The sequence below is a fragment of the Haliaeetus albicilla genome, chromosome 16 (assembly GCF_947461875.1).
Source record: "Haliaeetus albicilla chromosome 16, bHalAlb1.1, whole genome shotgun sequence".
Taxonomy (NCBI): Eukaryota; Metazoa; Chordata; class Aves; order Accipitriformes; family Accipitridae; genus Haliaeetus; species Haliaeetus albicilla.
The window spans coordinates 18,284,286-18,306,159 of record NC_091498.1 but is presented as its reverse complement, the minus strand read 5'-3'; the positions used below and the strand labels follow the sequence as shown (position 1 = coordinate 18,306,159).

General features: G+C 38.5%; 1 protein-coding gene across 8 annotated transcripts in view; it reads right to left on the bottom strand.

Moving 5' to 3' along the window:
- The window catches only part of SOX6 (SRY-box transcription factor 6), a 382,363-nt gene that overhangs the window by 77,321 nt on the left and 283,168 nt on the right, over positions 1–21,874 (bottom strand). For all 8 annotated transcript variants that reach the window (XM_069803757.1, XM_069803759.1, XM_069803760.1 and 5 more), the window contains one exon: positions 16,730–16,809. In XM_069803757.1, the coding sequence (XP_069659858.1) occupies positions 16,730–16,809 (80 nt within the window). The remainder of the gene's footprint in view (positions 1–16,729; positions 16,810–21,874) is intronic.

Here is a 21,874-nt window from a genome sequence, read left to right as displayed (position 1 = left end):
TGTGTATCTACTGAAAAAGACTTCTTTCTCAACTAAAAGAATTATTTTACCAGTTAGTCACATTCATTCACTTCAGGTTTTTTGAACTATTAACACCAGTAATTCCAGTGTCTGTCAGTTGCTATTCTATATATTGTCAAGGGAAATTTTTATGTGACCCTAAATTCCATTCAATTCCTGTCTCCTTAGGACATACACATGCCTGTTTTGCTTCTCTCTCAAGCTGCAAAGTAACAGATACCTAATTTCACCACTGAGTGTCTGCTGGTTCCAACTCCTTTTACTGACCACAAATTCATTGTACTGGTTCAGAAAAAGAAAAATCACTCTCATCGCTTCTACTGCCCTGCTGCGGATAATGGCCAACCCATACCAAAAATAAAACAATCTCTACACATTTTAGATACTGCAGCTTGTATTGTTGTAGTACTGCAGAGTCAAGATCCCCTTATGCAAAATAACAGCTTTATTTTGTTAAAAGGGCCTAACTTTAAGTGGACCATGGAATATTTATGGCTCTCAGTAGTCCTTTGAAAGAGTTATCTTATGTTTTTATGCCGATCATGGGTCAGAGGTTCAAATCAGCACTTCTTTCTGTCACTCCTTATATGTTTTACTATAATTTACAGCTCAGCAAGAGGACTCATAAAACAAAAGTGTCTATTTTACTTCAGCAACTAATTCTAGCTAATCAAAGCTTTCCAGCAAAACAACCCAGCATGAAGCTCTGTGTGGAAAATATGCAGAGAACAAAGCGTTTTGTCAAATAACACATCTCATGATGTAAACACATATGTCTCTTATAGGAAATTTTATCGCTTCCACATTATCGGCACACAAAAGGAGCATTCTTGTCGCAGACCTGGTGCGACTGTGGAGCCATCGTCATTGGAAACAAGAGCCTGATTAGGTTCCCACACAGATATGAATAGATTTTCTTTTTTTAGTGTAATGCTGCCTTTCTTATTTCTTAAACAGACTAGTAATTGTGGCTGTAAAAACAGTGAATTGTGTTTGGACGACATTTGTTTCTTCATATTTTTTTTAGCTACCCAATGACACCAATTATCCCATATGGTTGTCCTCTTCTGGAAAGTCTGAGTTAATCCACAGCTGTGAAGATGAAGACGCACCCAGCAGGCTCTAAATCTGGTGGGTCTCTTGTCTGCTAATAAAGTCCACAGTCTGCTGGACAGATGTTAAGCGAATCTGTTAAATAAGTCAGTGACAAAGACCCAGACTTCTGCTGGGGAAAATAATTAGCAAAAACATATCTATTCTTCATAGATTTTCATTTCTTGCCTCATCTTTTGGAGAAGCAAATTTTCATTACTTGGTAGAGGAGAGTCCCACAGCACATATAATAGGTCCTGCTCAAAATAAGAATGGACTAAATGATCACATTGGCGTGTGTTCTGAAGAAATGATAGATCTTTTTGTCCTTGACTTATTCTTGCATGCTGTGGCTCCTGCACTGTGATTTTAAGTTTGGTTTTATTCATCATAATATGGGCTTCTATTGGGAGAGCCTGAATAAGTATCGTCAGCTATAAAATATCTACTTAAATTTTTAATGTAATGGGAAATGTAAACTGAAGATGAAATTACCATTTGACTAATTTTTCTTTAAATGATATTAACATTGCTTATTCTTAAATAAAGGGATTACAGATAACACATTCTGGCCCCAAGGCTCATCCTGATGTTCTGGGGAAACAAACAAACAAACAAACAAAACCCCAAAAAACAAACAAGCAAAAAACATGGAATGAGAAGATACCTGCAGCAAGATCCACATTTAGAGACTTAGTCACGCACTCACTTTTCCCTATCCCTAGCTGTTTATCATCATGGCCTGACAGCATAGACATCCAATCCCAAAGTCTCTCTCAGTTACAGTCATGTAAATTTGAAGAAACGCTACAGAGCTAAACTATATGCACCAGTGCAATAAAGAATTAACTCGCCTTCAGGCACATGTGCATTAAGGTGCTCTTAAGATCATTTCTGTTTCGTTTGCGAACTGTATTTCTCATTCTTTTGACCTCATCCTGCTTTGACGTAATGAAGTAGAAATGGCCATCAAAACAGCTCACTCTGCTTTGCTGCCTAAATGCAGGCAACTCTCATTTAGGCATTGTTCCTGAGATCGTGCCCCTTAGAAATCAAATGGCTTTGATTTCATTGAATTATGACAATTAAATACAATCTCTCAGCAACTGCCTGTTCACAACCTGGTTACTGTAAAGCTGTGGGCAAAGCCAAGAATGCTTAGAGCTCAAATAAATTATCAATCACTGCAAGTAGCTAAGACAATGTATATATTTTGGCACCTGGCAGTTGCCTCTGTAATATTGTATTTGTTTCCCCTTAGGAAGTAAAGCCATTGGTTTATTAGTTTTACAGCACCTTGACAAGTTTCCAAGATACAATGTCACTCCATCACCCTATGAGGCTGCTGGGAATTTTTAATGAGACAGCATCAAAATTGTGAAAGAAAAGTTTACTCTCCACATAAAATATGAATTAAAAAATGTACCCTAAAATTTTTATACAATTAAAGTGCAGACAGTACATTAGGTATTTTATATCACTATAGAACAGATGTAATGTTGGCTCTATTGAAATAAAAAAACTAGTCAGCTCACAAGCGTCAGTCTGTGATATTTAAAAGAGACTTCCTATTTCTTCCAGTGTGACCAAGTCAAAAATCTAACCCTGTAAAGTGTAGGTACTGGTCCTAAGTCCCCCAGAGAGAAAACTATATTTCTGCCATGTCAGAAAAGAACAAAGGGCAGACCAAAAGCTGACCAGGGGGAACAGAGTAACAGCTACGGGAAAAAAAATAATAATAAAAAAAAAATAATTGAAAGCTTTCTGTAGCAAATATGGAGCTCTTGCTTTCTGAAGAGCAATTCCCTTGTGAAGGCACTGACTGGAGGGAGAGGCAAAAATCCTCACTGACTTGGCGGTTGTGTCTCACCTCATTTCACTCTTCCCCCCCCGCCTCTTTCCAAACAGACCGAGTGTTGGTCTGCTGAGAATATGATGCTAAGCCACTTTTCCTGTAGAGTTTTTAAACAGGGCCTCTGAGAAAGGGTTTGATACAATTCAATGACTGAAGTAATACCTTTGTCCATCTGAGCATTAAATGGCCCATTGAAATACAGCTTAGTTAGAAAGAATTTCAGCAAATGGTGCTTTCTAATTTTTTTTTTATTATTATTATTCCTCTCCCAACAGATTACAGCCTGGATCTGAAAATGCAGTTCAATCACTTTTGGTTGCCTCTCAGGTCAGGCCTTTAGCCAGTGTTAATTAAATATAACCCCTTTAGAATACTGGAGGTTAAACGAGAGCAACAAACTGGTCGCCTTCAAAGTATTACCTCATGCTCTCCAAAAAGCTGTAATCTGTTTGGGAGGGCCCTCATTTAAACGCATTCATCTTAACAATGAAAATTTATTGGGGGGGGGGGGGGGCAGCGCAGAATCCACGCTAAAGGCTATTTTGTCCAACAGCTAGTAATCACAAAACATTAAACACCTATTTCCATGCAATATACCATGTCTATTGTATTTAAATAACTGCAGCAGACAATTTAGGCTGTAGCAGCACATACAGCACAATTTTCAACTTGATAAAGTGAAACTAGAAAGAATCAATGCATAAGTCAGACAGCTTCCATACCTAATATTCTTCCCTGCAGCTATTAGAAGTTCACATTTTTGTCTCTAGTAGGCATGAACATTAGTATACCTTCAATTACATGTCTTCAGTCACATTTTGTTGTCTGTTCCATACAATTTGACCAGACCATGAAATTGGAAAGTAGCTGAAATTGTCCTTTTTTCATCTTAATGATTCTAAATGAGAAAGGGAGGTTTTTCTGTAAGCTATTTGTTTACTGCTTTGTAAAAGTTTCCTAAAGTAGTCATAACAATTTTACTATTAAATTAGTTGAAAGAAAGCTTTTTAATATGTGGTAATTAGTCTTGTCTTTCTGAACATGACTTTACTGTAAATACTCCTCCTTGACTATCCCTTTGTCCCAAGATTCCTTAGAAGAATGCAACCAAGCGATAATTCAGCATTATCGCTGCTTCAGTGCACTAATCGCTTAAAGAGCAGCAAGGACCCTATGTTCACTGCCACAAGGCTCCTACAGCCTCCTGGCCTAAGGCAGGCTTCCCAGCCCAGCAGCATCCAGATGTCAAGAGGAATATCCAGGTCCTGATGCAGCATGCCGCTCCATTCCAGTATGGCCTAAACATCTGTTTCATCTGCTGGCGTACAACCTGCTGAATACACTGAGACTGCCGCACAAAGTAGGGAATTGAATGAGGGTGGGAATGAAATACTGCATTTGCATAGCTCAGTGTACTTATCACTAAAAAAACTCTTTGCAGACACAGAAATTAACACGAAATGCTTGGAACCCCAAAACTGGAGTTTGACCATTTGCTGTCTCAAATGGAGCTCTCCGGACTTAAAATCTAGACAAATAGCAGGCAGGACAATGTGATAATCAAAAAAAAAATCCTTTCTACACAATACATGCTTAGCATTTTTTGTCCTAACGGAGGAAGAGGCCATAACACCTTAGCTTCTCATCTTACTAATTTCACCCTGATTTAATTCTTTGTGGTGTAAGAAAAGGACAAAAGAAGAAAAAGCACAGAAGTATGTAACACAAATTGCTTGTTGCAGTTATAAGAACTGCTCTTTATACAAAATACTTACAATGAGGCGAACTTAGGCATCTATTACATATTTATAATTTCCTATAGACAGTAACTCAGGTGTTCTAAAACAATAAGCATCTTTTGTCTAAAAGATAGGAATATGTAAACATTGACATTTTATCTTGAGGCATGACAAAAACAGCAAACATTTTAGTTGATCTAGATTAAGTTCTGACAAGGAATAAAGGAATGCTAATTGTTCTCATCTCTTTCACTTTGTGTATCTATTCTCTTGTATTTTTGCTAGCAACAATAATGGAATAGTTGCATGATACCATGCAAATTCTTTGAGTTGTTTATGAAAGCAAGATCAAAGCCCAAACTGAGAGTGCATCTTTTTTCTCTGTGTTTTTTTCTCAAGAGGAGGTCCTAATGAGAAGTAGTTTAACCAGGAGTCTTCCTCTGCAGTTGCAGAGCCGGAGCGCTCTCCCAGTGCTACCTCCTGTCTTACGCTTTTCTCTGGCCAGCCTGGGGACATGGTTCACCTCTGTGTGCCAGCAAACAGGAGCACAGAAGGCAGGAGGGACTAAATACTTCTGTATCCCACCTCCACATGGGGTGAGGACCTGTACCCAGAAACTAGGGAATATCCCTCAGACCTTCCATTTAAACACACCCTCTGTGAACCTGAACGAGTCACCATTTTCTTTCTGCTGCTCATGAAAGGGATACACTGGTACTGCACTACTACAGTGTCCAAACTAGGTATATCTGAGTACAACCATGAAGTATTCCTATTAAAGATAAAATGTGAGCATCAATAAAATCTATTTTAATAAAATATTGCAAATATCAAGAAAAAACAGAATGCAACAATATGTAAAAACTTCATGAAATGTCTATAGCCATTTCCTCTTCAGGAGGATAGCAGAAATGTCAATGAAATCTTTCTCTTAAGCGCAAAGATTTGCATTCCTTCATTTAATGCTGTCAGATTACTGATATGCTGCTTTTTGATCACAATTCTCCTGTTATTTACCATGCACAGGAAAGAACACCACAGACTTATCTTTGTGATTCTCCCAGATTACATGTTGCACTACACAGCTTGGAAATAAGCAAAAAAATCTTTAACTTTTAAAATGATTTTTCAAAATAAGTGTTACAGACTCTGCTTAAAACTATTATGTATTTGATATAGAAGTAAACAGATAAATAAAATATAAGTTCATTTAAGCCTAAATACCTTTGGTAGAAAGCCAGTCACAGCAAAGGACAACTGCATTTGCTTGAAAAGTAATTTTGAGTTTCCAGTGGATAATGTTATTTGACAAAAAATGTGAAATGTTGAAGATAAATCTTTATATAATTTTCCTATGTTTGCTTCTATTAGAATTTGCTTTTGGCATTTTTATAGCATAAATTCTACCTTATCAAAATTGTGGATAGCACTGAAGTTGAGTAACAAGCTCACTTAGGAAAGCAAGCAAGGACCAGGAAGCATGGCTCCAAAGTTACCTGCAAACAAAGGCTCTAGCATTTTAAACTCCTTCTACTGTATCCAAGGAAAGCAAATAAGCAGCACTTATTTAAAGTAAAAATATAACCACATCTATCAGGAAAATATGAAAATATAAGCAGATGGTTGCACTGGAATGCAGTTTTTTCATTCACTTTGCACTATCATAATATTACCTTCTCTGGTAACACTGTAAATCAAATTATTCACAGAAAGAATTTGAAATGTTTTCTGATATTCTTTTAGAAGCTCTTCCAAAAATCAGGTTTTTTATTCCTTACTTCTAATATAAAGTATCTTTAACAATAAATGTGAGAGATCTATATGAAGAGCAGTTACCTCATGAATTCAGACAGTAGAAATGTGTTCTGGACTAAAGCTAGTGTAAAAAGAAGTAGCTGCTTTAAAAAGAACCCCTGTGATAAGGGAAATAAAATTATATGATTGAAAAGCAATTAATTACAGTAAGTTTGCTGAACAGATGATAGCTATCAAAGCTTATCAAATTTTACATTTCAGAATTTCATATATTTATTTTTAAAAAATGTTAACAGATAGATGGGCTTTGTGAGAGAAGTCAGGAGTTTCATTCAGGCTCATGTCAGCAGGATTACAAGCAATTATGAGTAACTGATTGTTGAGCAGTGTGAAATGAGTTGGTGAATGAGTTTCCTAGTAAGCACATGTCCATGTCACTGGTACGATTGCCAGTAATGTAGACAATCTTAGTTGAAGGGGTCTAAAAACATAATTATTCTCCTAATCCTACAGGGGATGGAATCAATTCAGGGCAGAAGATGGTTGTGCAAGTGGTGCTTCTAGTGTAGACCACCTAGGTTTTTTCAACCTGGCACCAGACAGAAAAAGAAGGGCATAAGTAAAAAGAAATCAGGACATGGAAAAAAAAAGTGGCAATAGATCTTCTCTAGAAATATTTCTTAAGATCTGGCATAGCTTGGTGGATTCATTCACTGTCTGACCACCCAGATGGAGAAATTGTCAGATATAATGATTGCAGTGTTTCCTTGTGTAGAACTGTACAGACACAGAACAAGAAAACTGAATGCTCACCTACCACTGCTAATCATACTGAGAGGCAAAAGCACTACAATTAAATTTCTACAGGCTCCCATGACAGAATAATGAGACACCATCCCAGTACTAAATGGGTGCAAGTCAGGAAAAAGGGAGAGTCCCATTTAAACTACCTCTCTCAATTCCCACATCTGAATCCCCACCTTGTGAGAAGATGCCGAGGCAGCTCTACATTTAAGAGCTGAATTTTTGAAAGTGCTGCTTGGGGTTTGAAGCCAGAATGTTTTCCTACTTTTGTAAGAGACACGGACAGTTCATGTGGTAGCTTGCAGCCATTCTATTATTTTCACTAGCAAAAATGGACGAAAGACATGGATATAATAAATATATACTGGCTCTACTTATCAGGAGAAGCTTTATCAGTCAGCTGGGGCACATCTGGGAAAAAAGTCACTCAGGTGCATCTCTAGCATCCCATTCAATTAACATACCATTAAAAATGGTTTGTCCCTGTTCAGCCTGCTGCATTACCTGATAAGTCAACATATTTAAAATGTATATTTAAATGCAGAAAACAGTGAAATGTTTTCTTTGTGAAGCAGAAAACAAGCCCAGTTTACAGGTATTTTAAAGCATTAGAAATAATTGTGCTTTACAGGCTGCTTAGCAGATCTCTCACACTGATCTTTTACTGTATATTTAGAACTTTCATGCACCTTCAAGGAAAATTAAATAATTTCCTTAAAGGAAGTGCACACAAAATTATGCAAAACATATTCAAATAGGCTTGTAAAAATCACATCTAAAAAAAAAATTCACATTTGCACCTCAAAACCAGGTAACTGGGAACTTACTATTACAAATTCATTGTAAGCTGATGTATTTTACACGAGTAAATGTGAATTTGGCATAGGATTTCCATGCTTTCTGAACTGCAGTGAGTGTGATGATATTTCAGCAACAGTGCTGGGACCAGATCAGAATGGTTATGAGGCCTGATCTTAACCCTCCACTAGGTGTTGAAGACTGCAGCAGAAGAGATGGCCTGTACTGAATGAATTACTATGGATAGTTCACAGACGTGTTATTTAATAAAGCTGTAGACTAGTTAAATCTGGTGACTTGTTCTGTTTCTAGTGTGTAGGACAAATGATGCAACTTCTTTGAAAGGACTTTACGGCTTTTATTTCTCACTTCACTTCCAAAAATACGAGTGGACATGACAACACATTCTCGCTATTCCTGCACCTGAAGTATTTCTTCATTTTCATTCTTAGCTATTTGCTGTAATTCATGCACAACACCAAAATATGTGCTCTATTGTGTTGACTTCACTCAATTTTGTGAATGATTCCTTTAAGTCTTGAATAATCCCTTAATACTGGCATTTAAGCATAATGTCTTTTTCTTCCTGAATTCCTAAAGATGCTTCTCCCTCCAGTCTCTTTTTTTCAGGACTGATACCCAAGCCTTCTATTGTGCCTCCAGCCATATGCAGCCTTCATGCTGAGTCTTAAGAATAGACAGATGATTCCAACTTTCTATAAGTTAGGATGCTTTTCTAGTTTCTCAGTCACATGGATTCTAAAACATTGCAGACCAAATACAACTTAGACAAGCAGCGTGTTGGAGGCAATGCCATTCCTATTTCATCATCTAAAAAGACTCTACTCAGTGATAGCAATATCTACACACTGATTTGATGAGTTCTATCTCATCTTCTATGAATTTCCTTTTCTTTCTGAATTGGGTCAGTGGGAGGGAATACTCTCTTATAATCAAAGAAAGACCTTCTGAAATAAGGCAGGTGATGATATCTTTCCAGTCCACACACCTTTAAGAGAATTCTTCTGCTTCCTTTGAGCGTGTGTGTGTGTGTGTGTGTGTGTACGTCTACACCTAGAAGCTCTCATCTAACCATCCTTATTCCTAGAACTTTTGATTCAGATGAAAGGTGGGTTATTAAGTTTTCTTCTTCTGTAGCAATTAGTCAGGAAAGAATGAAGATACAGAAGTGTATTATTTTCCTTTGTGTATAGACCTGACTTAAAAGACATTTTTGTCTCTAATCTGATTGCTGCTAAGTTCCTAAACATCCAAATATGTTAACACCTTCACAGGAGAAAATCCTTCATGTTTGTAATTTGTAGCCAAATTAAGCAGCTTGCTCTATGGTTATCAGAAGTATAATAAAATCCCAGAAATATATTCACTTGCAGCTAATTCCTGTAAGGCATACACCATATACATTTCTAGGAAGCTTGAAGGGATCCAACTGCCAGCTCAGAGTATGCCTCACAGTCAGCCTATTCCCCAAAGGAATGCCAGAGTTTTAAAAGAGCTTTAAAACATGTGCTCGTCCCCTGATGGCACTCTGTAGTACTGGTGCCTCTGGTGCTCTGTCAGTAAATGCAGCGGGAACTTATTTGCTTCTTACTGCCTTCTGAGTGAATACATACCCCAGGGAGGGAGCTTTGCAAAGCACAATTATTTTAAAATAGAGCCTGGGCTTTCAGTGAGGGGCAGCCAGTTGTTAAGGCAGCGAGAACGCCTTGTTGACACGGGGGGCTCAGCCTCCTCAGTCACTTGGGCTCAAGCTTCTGCCTTGATACAGACTGGAGAGACAGAGGAAACCTCCTGCAATCCAGGCTATAAGGATGACATCCTTTTAAACATACAAGCTTCCTGATAAGGGAGTTTATGCCTGTGCCATTTATGATGTCAATGGTAAATTCTCCCTGGAACAGAACATATGGGCCTGGAAAGCAGCTGCCCTGCTTGGTGAGATCTAAAGGTGCAAAAGACGGGGATCGTGCCAGGAGCCTGATCCCTAGCTGCCAGATTGAAAAGTCTTCCCTCTCGGGACAGGAGAGCCGGTGCAGGACGGGAGCATTTCCCAAGGCGGAGGAGGTGTTGGTCATCTGAAGGGAACAGAAACGGAGAGCTATGCCAGACTGGGTGACAGCCCAGTGGCTAGCGTCCTTCCTGCAACAGGGGGAAACACAAGCCCAGGACTGGACTTTGGCTCGCCACAGCCAAGACAAGTACTAGAACTGCTACGGACTATAGAAACAGCCTCTTTCTTAAACATTCCTATAAATTTTTTATGAAATAATGTGACACTGTTCCATTAAGCAAGAATGACAGTAACAAAGACATGCTGTTTAAAGCAGTCATCGGAGAGGCAGGGTATTGAATGGGTGAGAAAAGGGTCTTGCAGCTGCAATGCTGCTGTACCAGGCTGATCACTCTAGCTAATGATTTTATTTGTTTGTCTGTCCATTTTTACTAACTTGAAGAGAATAGGGAGACTCCCTCTCATTTTGGTCAGGGGTGCCATTACTGGGGGAGCTAGGAAAATCCTCCTGGCCAAAATTTCATCAGAATTGATACTTTACTGCAAAAAGTCTCAATTTTGATGGGCTGGGTTTTTTTGCTGAAAATCACTTTGCCAGATAATTCAGGGCTGAAGATGAGGAGTGGGAGAAGATGGAGTATTAAGAAATTCTGCAAAGAAAGGAGGTCATATGGTAAAATATTGACTCAATGACATCATTTTCATTGATACTGCCACTGATATAATTCAACTTGATAACACAGATATTACATAGAGACATAAACATTCAAGTAGGGAAAGGCACAAGTATAACTATTTCATTGATTTTAATTAAATTTTCCAAAGTATTGCAAGGTTGGCATATTTTTAATTTTATTTTCATTAGAGGGCTTGCTTGGTCTCTCAGAGCCCTAATAAAATCTTCTTTCAACCTCTTTCCTTCCTCTGCTACAACCTAAATTTCTACATAAGAAAAAGACCAAAATATTTAATTTACTACTTCCATATACTGAAATTTGCACACACCATTCCCTTAATTTAGGCTACTATTCACTGTATCATAATAAGGAACATTCTGTTAAAATATGCCCACCTAGAGCTCAATAGTCTTTGAATGCTAGATAAAATCATTCTATAAGGCTAATGAAGACAGAAACTCTGCCTGTAACAATATTAAGTTTGTTTTCTCTAGTGATTCGAAGAAGTGAGCAATCTGTCAGTAATACATTGAGGGAAATTACTTGTCTTGTAGGAATTCCCGCTGACAGTCACTCACTCACAGTGCTGACCCAAACATCTACCCGCTGACAAACAAATTACAGTGTCTAACTTTGAAAAGGTAACTAGCTGGTTTTAATTTTGATTGGTCTCACCAAATCTCTTTCACATTTACCCAATCCCCATTCTTCATTGTGTTAAAAAAAAAAGAAAAAGGAAAACCCCATGGTTTTTGCATTTCAAAAAATTATTATTGCCTACATCCGAGAGTGTTATGTCAGATAAAACTGTTAAACTGTGTCTAACCAACATTAAGACTGGCAGCCCTGCCAGTGACTGACTGGGTGAGTGAACACATTACTGAGACAGCATTGTAGAAATTAATTTTCTTCAATAAAGTGATTTTTAAGGCTCATATATTTCACAATCTAAACATATGTCACTGTTTCATAAACAAAATAAATGGATTAAAATAATACATTACCAATATGCTGACACATGGAGATATTTTAATTAGAAATACTTAAGCTGTGTGATATTTAACTGCTATATTTGTTGAAGAGGAGCAGGCATCATTTAATAAGACATAAGGCAGGTACATCACTTTGCATGATGTGGTACCAGAGTGGGACCAAATCACCTCCAGTGTGAGCTATTGCTATCAGATCATATTAGCCCCACTAAAAAATTGCTTTAAGGTTACAACATATAGAGGAAACTCCATAAGAGCAACAGTCCACCAGAATAACTTTTTCATTGAAATAATAAGTCACCAAGATTCTAGTTCCCGAGAATAATATTTCTTCATAAAAGGCCACATTTAACATCTTAGCTATTTAAAGGCCATATTTACATGACTGTCGCATTACGTTGGCCTCTTTCCTGCACATTCTTCTTGACTTACTTTAAGGACCAGCACTAAAATAGCTGAGGAAAGCAAATGTCAACTATGTCCTGAAATTTATATGTGTGAGAGAATTGGAATAAGTAGAAATGTAATATATTGTTTACTGTACTGAGTGCCCTCTGTTCTCTAAAGGTCAAAAGCATTGTAACCTTAGAGTTACAGTTTCTGATTGTTCCCAGGGTTAAATACATTATCAAAATTAATGGTTCAAACCCCTCAACCTTCAGATATATGAGTATTCATGCCTCCATCTGCTGAACTGTTCAACTAAAAATAGCATTCTTTGGCCTTCCCTCTACTAATATTGTGCCCCTGAGGCAGGCTATGCAATGCTTCAGCAGCGCACTGGATCTGCACCCAGCAGTATAAAAAAAGGTCATTTACTTTGTCTGCAATTAGAAGAGAGTATGGAGGAGTAGGATGAGATGGGAGGGGAGAAAAGAAATAGACAAATATGTGTTTAGTTAAAATTTATACTTTTTTAAAATGGATTATAAAAACTTCAGGCTTCAGGAACACAGCTGCAACTATAGTTAAGACTTGCCAAGGTTCATTAGTGTTATAAGCGATAAATTTTGAAGGACAAATTACACAAATAGTTTGGGGAAAGAGTTATGAACGAAAGCTTTTTTGCTTTGCTTTTTTTCCTAGAGCTCACTTTGTTTAGGAATAACTCCAGCTAGCATCATTGTAGTGCTTCCATTTCTATCAACAGTTTATCAGTCATGGTTGAGAGAGTTGCAACATTTCCTTATTTACCCCACAGACTGCTTTGTAGAAATATCTAAGACTGAAGACAGATTTTTTTAAACAATAAAGAGCAAATAGTGACATTCCTTTTTTGAAAGTAAAGACATATAGGTGCCACCTCTGCCACCACTGAGACTTCCCAGTAACTAGGTTACTGCTACCAGCACCATGAGAGCTGGGAAAACCCATTTCATGATCAACTTCACTCATTGAGCAAGATTACTGGGCACACGTATCTAGAATCAGTTAATATCAGTGCAGTCATCTGACAACTAGGGAAAAAATTCAGGGAAACAGGAAAGGGGAGAAACTCCAGAGAAAGTGGATATAAAAAAGAGGAGCAAAGGGAAAATTATTGACAAGTTTTACTGCTCACACCAATTAATTAAAGCGACACACTTTTGTTACACACATGCATCAGAACTGGTTCACACACCACTATGCATACCTGCTACAGGTGTATTTGGTAATATATCTGTAAACTATTTAGCAGAAGGTTGATTTGACGGGATTCACTCACAGTTGTTTGAAGCTGGAGGGGTGAACAGAAATAGCTTGGTCCTTCTTCTTAGACCATACCTAGAGAACTGTTACCTCATCAGCAAGACCCTCCCTTACGCCGAGAGTCCTAACAATGCTTGATCCTATCACACATATTATTTAAATCTTGGCAAAGTTGTTGAGGAAACTGGTGAGCTGGGGCTGAGCTGTCAATGGGAAGCGTGGAACACAGAGGTTTAAGTCATTTTGTCAACAACATCATCAGTGCCACCATCAGGAGGTCAGTATACAGATAAAAAGAAGCTATCTGATGTCAACGCAAAGCAGAGCAAGCCACCACTTCACGAACACCGACTGGCATAAATGTGTGGTAATTACTACTTTCTTTCAGGCTACTCAAAGCTACAACTGAATATTAATGGTATTTTACCACTAGCTGATCAATGTGATGCAGAATCTTAAGAGTGGATGGGTCAAACAGGTCTGTTGCTGAAGGAGAACTTAATTTTTTTTTATTTTTTTTTTTTTTTAATGCAAGGCCCATGAGAGTGAAACTAGTTACTTGAGAAATTCCTAGATATGATTTCAATAAAGTTTTTTAACTCATGGAGATATATAATCCACTGGTGAACACAGACATACAATTCAGAGAAAATACATTTTGATAGCAATGTGCTAAATAGCTTGAATAAGATGGGCAAATCATTAATTACAAATTGCCCACTAGAGAAACATGCTCTGTGGAATAATTGCTATCATGACATGATGTACCTGCGAATAAATTGTCTTCTGTGCTGTTAGATTCAGAGCTTCCATAGAAGTTGTCCTAACACACAGAAAGATGAGAACACAAAATTGCTGCTAGCTCCTACCTGAAGCACAATCATCCCCCCCCAAATATAAGTCAAAAAATAGGAGAGATTATAAACTTGAAGCTGACAAAATTTCCACTGCAGCTGGCCATGGGTTATGGAAGATAGTTCTGGAACTAATAATAATGCCCTGGTAAAGCTGAAATGTTAGAGCTACTGCAAAACTTTTTTAATTGAAACAGCTTTCCCTCCCCAAGTTCCCCAAACACAGATATTACACACACGCTCACATGTAGAAACAAAACCAAACCTGCAAATGCATTAGCTATTTCTCCCACTGGCTGAAAGGAACAGAGATTAGTTTTGTGATCAGTATTTTTAAGCACTTGGGAAATACTCAGATACCATGGTCACAGCATTCATGTAAATAAGTAAGTGGGTGGGGTGTGTGGAAGAAAGGAAGCAAAACAGAGAAAGAAGGGGGAAGGGAAGCAAAGATGGAAAAATGAACTGAAATGCTACACCCCTCGCAGTCTTCATGACGCATCAGGTATAAACAAATTCCCTCCAACAAACACACCCAAGTAAGTGTTCATTTAGGGAACACATAGGGAATTTACACAAAGAGAATATTAATAGTAGGACTAAATAAAATTTAGTTCAGCCAATCTGACAATCAGATGAGCAGGTATCAACTGAAGGTTAAGTGCTCTATTACTTAAGTTCTTATTAAACATTAAAGGTTTGGGAATCCCATAAAGGTGAAATTGCAATAAGATAGAAAGGGGGAGAACAAACAAAAAAACTCTTTTACAACAAATATATCTGAGAGGAAATTCAGGCCCCTCAAGCACGCAAACGCTTCTGAATTATTAGCACCACTGTTTTTGCTCATTGTTTTCTCTCTGATTGTGCTCGTCATGTTTAACAGCTCAGTCTATCATTTCTGCAAATTAATGGAATTGCACTATTGCTGTAGCTTCTGATCAATGCTGATGTGCAAATAGATCTGCGGGTCAAGCTACAAATGGATCTTGTAAAAGAAAAGAATTGGCAATGCCTGTGGTTTAGATCCTGTTTCTTTTGCAGTTGAACAGTTTTTATCCTTTCCTGCCTTACAGTCTTGTGTAGGCTCACTATTTGTTGTATTGCATTTCAAAAGTAGCAAAAATAGTCTCTCTATTCACAAAGCTGATTTCTGAAGTAGTTTCTCAACTAAAGCTAATGAGACTTTTGTTTCAGTGAGTATTCAAATACAGGTTTTCAAAGGATACCTGTTTTTCCTTTTGAAAAACTTCCCTTTGGTTTGAAGCCTGTCCAAGGTACAGTCTTAGCATAATACTATCATGACCCAAAAGTATTTTTCTGAGATCTTTCCCTGCGGTGTCAGGGTGTTCTCTTTTCAAGTTTTGATTGTAGGTTAGGTCAGACATGAACTCAAAGGGTCTTTTTCACCAGTTCTGGACCATCAGTGAACAGTGAGTCCTGGTCACTTATCCTAAGTTAACTTGGCAAGAAGGATACCAGCATTGGGTAAAGCCAAGAGGATTTTTAATTTGCTGTGGTCCCTCTGCAAAATGATAGAATTGCAGAAGGGTAAGCAGAGTAGATATTTGGATATTAACATGGCAGTAGATTGCTACTCTAGGCACAATTTAGTCCTACTTTGCATCTGAACCCAACTCCAATCTAACTCAAACAGGGGTTTCAGCGGTTTACTTACAAATAGTTACATGCATCTTTAATGGCCTTTCCTCTCATGTTCAGTTACTTCCTTTCCGCACATTTTAACTCTGAAAGCTTTTGACTGTTTCTTCATTATTTATGACATTGTTGTGTCTTTTCTTGTGAAATTAAAAACTTCTTGCCACAAAAAGCTAGCTAATAATATGGCACATAAATCTTTCTTTCACAACATTTCATTCTATGTATGTGTCCCCCCCCAAAATGACCAACCCAAGGCTCCTGACCATGCTTGACATCTGACCAGCTTAATGCACAGAAAGGTTGAGATTACCTAAATACAGAAGCTAAAAGAATTTGCAATTTATTGTATTGTCAGTAGCACACTGTCTGAAAAAAAGAGAAAAACCCAATAACACACATTTGTTTTGATACACTCACTGCTCCAATTAAAGGTAGTGCATTGCAGCTACAGGGGAAAGAATGAAAATAAAGTACAAAAACATCTTTGAACTTATCTCCCATCAACTGGTCATATAATTGAAAAAAATACCATTAACTCTGCCAACACGAAACACACAGAACAACATCTTTCACTCACAGCATCAAGGTTGGCTGCGCATCGCTGTATTTGCAGTACCGTAAGTACATAAGGTGTTAATCCTCCTGGGCTGTGCTCAAAAATTATTTAACATTCAGACTATTATTTAGCATACAGCTGGTTAGCAGTTTTTCCCCTAAAATGTTGGCTTCCATCCCACATTTTTTTGTTCTGGCACATACCTGGAGCTGTAAAGGGCTGAGTCCAGAAGCAGCAGCAGCTGCCATTGTTGATGGAATGAACTGCACAGGGTAGTTATCACCTGTCGGGAGAACAATGCGTGCAGGTTCAGACAACGAGCAGAGAATAGCAGCAGACAAGTGCAAACACAGACCTAGGATTGCCTGTGCTCCACAGCACTCCTCTAAGCCTAAACATCTGCAAAAACAAAAGGCTTCGCTGGGCACGGACTTGCCACGCTCCCTTGGAACTTTTTTGTTAGCAGATAGCTGGTAGGCAAACTGGCAAAACATAAATGTGATACTCGTGATTTTCATTTTCAAAAGCAAATGTTCTAATCAAGCGTGTAAGCTTCGGCACAAGATGGGCCTTAAGGCCAGAGACACACAGACAAGATACCCCAGGAAACCCCAGTGGTTCCCAGAGGAAAAAAATTGGTGCTGCCACATGTTTCTTGAAACAGGAGAAATTTGTTATAAGCCGAGAAATTTCAGCCCTGTTTAAGGCAGGGTGATTTCTTTTCAGTATCGAGTGGCTTTTTCCTGGGAAAGCTACCTAGCTGGCTCAACACAGGTTGAGGTTTTTTCTTGTTTTGGTTTGAGGTTCTCTGTCTTGGGACAACTCCTTTAAGGCAGCCATAGAGAAAAACAAATCACTTTTTAAAATAGCTTGAAATATAATTTTAACTTTCTCTTAGATCCGGGACCCTGCTGAAGCTGATAGATCAGATAGTTGTTCAGTTACATGAAGATTCAGGCACTAAAGTTTCTGTGTTCTCTTCACTCGAAACTGAAAATGTGTGCCCTCTGCATTGAGGAGACAACAAATACTCCAGAAAGTAAGAGATACTACTGATCCAAAAGAAGCATTGCAACATTACATCTTATAGCACCTACGGGTGTTCCTACTTGGGAGCCACTGCAACAATGCATCACACAGTGCCACTGAGACTTAGTCAATGTAAAGAATGAAGGAAGGTTGAAATAATTTAGCAGTGTAATCTGTAATATAAAAACTAATACAGTGATGGATAAATTACACATTAACTATGATTTATTGGAATACCACTTTGGCTCAAGCTACTTAAAGTCAGTGTTATGTACTATCTGTAGGCTACATTTTAACAGGCTGCTCCTCTATACATTTTTGAGATTTACAATAATCAGTCTGTTTTACATGAACTTTTCCACACTGAAAGCAGAATGTAGCAATGAAGGAAAATACAGAAATCCAAAATAATATAATCAGGACATTCCAAGAGTTAGATTTTTTTGCCAACCCTCTCAAATAAATAACGATAGATGAAGTCTTTGCAGATGCTGGATTCCTCAGAACTCTCCCTTTTTACCACCTGAAGTGCTATTGTGTTCAGCCTAGTTTAAATGTTCAGCTGTTTCACTTTTTTAATAAATTGTACATGTCTAATCCACAAGGTTTCTTTGCATCATATCCATAATACCTCATCAGACCATTGAGCACAGTATGTGCTTGTACACAGTCCAGTAACAATTGGATTCTGATTGCATATGGAGCTCTGCTACAATGCATTCACTAACACTATATTGTACTGGTGTCCTATGGAGTAATGTTCAAAATATCTCCTCTTATTTTCCCCCTTCCATGAGGTTGATTTTAGTTTGCAATGATGTTGGGGTTTTTTTCTTAAAAAAAAAAAGGGCAACAAAAAAAAACCCCTAGATCCTTTTCTTAAAGTACTAAAGCTGTCTGTTTATGGTTAAATAATTCTACTCATCTCTTTGATATTTATAAGAAATTATCTGAATAAATAAGATCTTAATCTAAGTTAAATAAAGTTTCTTTCAGAAATATCTTACAAGGTTTTAAAAAAATCACAAAGATGTTGAATTAATGATGCTTTAAATGGGGGGGAATAACCATCTGAGTTATCAGCATGGACTGCCTTGCAGAACATTTCGGAGGCATTCTTTCTTTAAATATCATGAATTATTCATTCCCATTCCACACAGCAATCTCTTCTTTCTCCCTCCCCCTCCACATACACTTTTTAAGTTCAATACCAGTTGCTTTATTTGTACTAAAACATTTTCCATGTCAAACATATTTTTAAAAAAATCAAACTCTAAAAGAATTCCCTGCGGCACTCCTTTTTCACAGCTGTCATGCTCCTATGGTTTGAAATAGCCGGCTATTTTACACACACACACGCGCACGCGCACATGCACACACACACACACAACCACACCCTGTAGTGTTCTCTTGCTCACCTGCTGGCTACAGTTCTTTCTTTTGTTACAGGAAAAATAATTTTATAGTTATGCCATTTATTTGTTATTACAACATAATACTGTCCCTTTCCCCCCTCATTTTAACGTGCTAAATTATGGCGAAGTCCTGGTATGTTAGCAGTATCTTTGTGCTGAGAACAAAAATTAATACTCTTTCAGCTCTGGAGTACTTTGCTGACACCAAGCAGTAAAAGCAGAGCAAAGGTACTTTCTTCTCCCTTGAGGAACCTGAGCATGCAGGGAATGGACTGGTTTAATTTTTAATTACACAAGGTACCTATTTCCCCCTCTCATTTTGTCAGTGCAAGAATGGATCAAGAAGCTTCTCAGTAGCTGTCTTGGAAAGAAAGCAGTCAATGTATTTTAGCAATTTTTTTCAAATTTGTTTCCCGATTTGGAATGCTTGCGTGAGGATCCATTCTTTTAAATTTGTACAAAAGGCGGCAGAACACGTTCAAACAGGTCTGCTCTAGGTACCGGTGTGCGCTGGCCTTTGATAACCAGGAGGGAGAAGAATGCCAGAAGAAGAAAATCTGTCACGTTTTGCAAACTGATCTCTTCAATCTCCTTGCTGCACTGATTGTCTATTTACATTTGGCTGCTGTTGTTTACATACAAATTGGTATTTACAAGCCATGGAAAAGTATGCCAGACTTCTGTTTCGTTTGTCAGGTTGAGCAACATTTCCAAATGAATAAAAGCAGCGAGCAATTGTATCATGCTATTCTACCTAGAAATAATGTGAATGTTTCTTTTTGTCTTGGATGAAGTGATGAAGCTTGGTGGACTTTATTTATAGGATGTATGGACTCAGTTTCCAGATCAAGGCTTTGTGAGCTGTGAGGAAAGAAGGATGTCTGGCTCTTGTGAGACTCAGGATAGGGGGAAGGTGTTGCTCTATTGCCCGTCTTTCCTAAAACACAGTTTTAAGACACAAGCTGACTCTCCTTATCTGACTTACAAAGCTTTCGGTTTGATGATGGTTTCCCCATTTGGGGATTGTAACTTAAAATCCGTCTCTTCACGCATGGATCTCAAACTGCCACTTGCCCACTCTCCGTGCGGAATCTCAGAATAACAGGAAAAGGAGTTGGAAGAGGTGTGAGAGGTCACAAATCCCAGGGCCCTACCCGCCCAGGCATAATGCAGTGACCGAGGACAGTTTACCTCTCCTCAGGGTGTTGTTGGGATACAGCAGGGATACAGATGCCCACACCTGCAGTATTCCCACATAGGGCATGCATTTCATTTGTGCAGCGGCATCAGGATTGAGGAAGATGTTAATAGAGGTAACTGGCTAAGGCAATACTATGGAGCATCTCCTCTGTCCGATGACACTACCTCAGTTCTGCCTTTGTTCTGAGCAGGGTTTGCCACAGCACTGCCTTATTGCCATCCTCCTGTCGCAGCAAAATCAGTTGCCCCAACAATTGTCTCTCTGCGGGTAAAGAACTCCAGTGCAAAATCCCAGCTGAAAATATTCTGCTGCCTACTACCACTTCCAGCTCTTACCTCAACATTTAGGAGTGAGGCACATATGGATTGCTACAACAAATCCTGAGGTTACGGATTCCTTGTTCCAACCAGTAAATCCCAACAGGGAACACATGACAGACTTTAACTCAGTCCTGGGGAATTTCCATTAGAAACAAGACTCATGCAGCACCTCTGCCATGCAGAGATACACGGCCAACTCAGTACACAGTTGATTTGATGTACGCTTTCTGTTCTCACCTGCCAAGAGGAACAGCAGCCTACTGAAAATAGAGTGCTGTGCTGTGTAAAATTTAAACCACCTTACAGCTTTAGGAAAAACTTCTGAAAGGCCTGTTCCAAATGGAAAGTGCAATGATGGACATCAGTGAAATCCAGCAGATCTAAGATGATGTTAGTTATGTGGATTAGCTACTGTAATCTAGGAGTTTAATTAGTTTGATGACAAACATCTCACAGTATTGGAATGTTCTGAAGTGCAGCCGGATGACACTAAGCCTGACAGTTTTGTTTGTTGTGCTTTAGCTAATTTTTCTTTTGTTGATTTCAAAGGAGTTACTTTTGATTTGCCCCGGTGCAAGTAGGAACAGAACGAGGCCAAAACATTGGCTCCATTTCTCACTATTTTGCCACCAGCCTAGGAAAACAGTCTCCATTTTCACATTTCATTGTGTTGCCAGCATAGCAAAATCTCTGGCAAATTATTTTTGTGTATAAAGCAGAATGACCTGGGTAAGGAGACAGGAGTTGTTTCTTAGACATCCTAATCATGGTCTTTATATACTGTATGTATGAAATATGAAGAAATGCTTTGAAAATACACTGCAGCATATCACTCTGCAAACCCTTTTAAATAGAGGTTTACAATCTCCATACCTCAGTGTCCCTATTTTCAGTAATCTTTTTCAGAGATACTTTCCACATCTGGTAAAGAACGGATACAATACAAAAGACTTGCAGAAGATTATCAAGCAAAAGCGATCATTCATTTCCAACCCAAATGGACTGCCATTATGCAGCCAGCATGGAGGGTGGCCCTCCCACTCCCTGCTCAGAGCCATAGCTCTGTTTGAGCTCTGCTCAAAGTATGGTCTGGCTTCTGCTCAGCATTACTCTGTATTTTTACTCCAACATTATCCTACTTCCCCATTTCCTCTTAGCCACAAAACTTGAAGGAAGTAATACTTTAGGCACTGCAAGATGGAGGGGGGAACTGTCTTCCTCCTTATCCCACTCACTGTCTTCTCCTCTTGACCCAGGGCACTAATGGGGACACGCTAATCACATTCAAGGACACTCCAGCTCACTAACTTTTCCTGGATGCATGTGGTTCGTTAAGTGAAGGGAAATTTGCTCTGGGAGAGGAGGTATAATGATATTTATGTT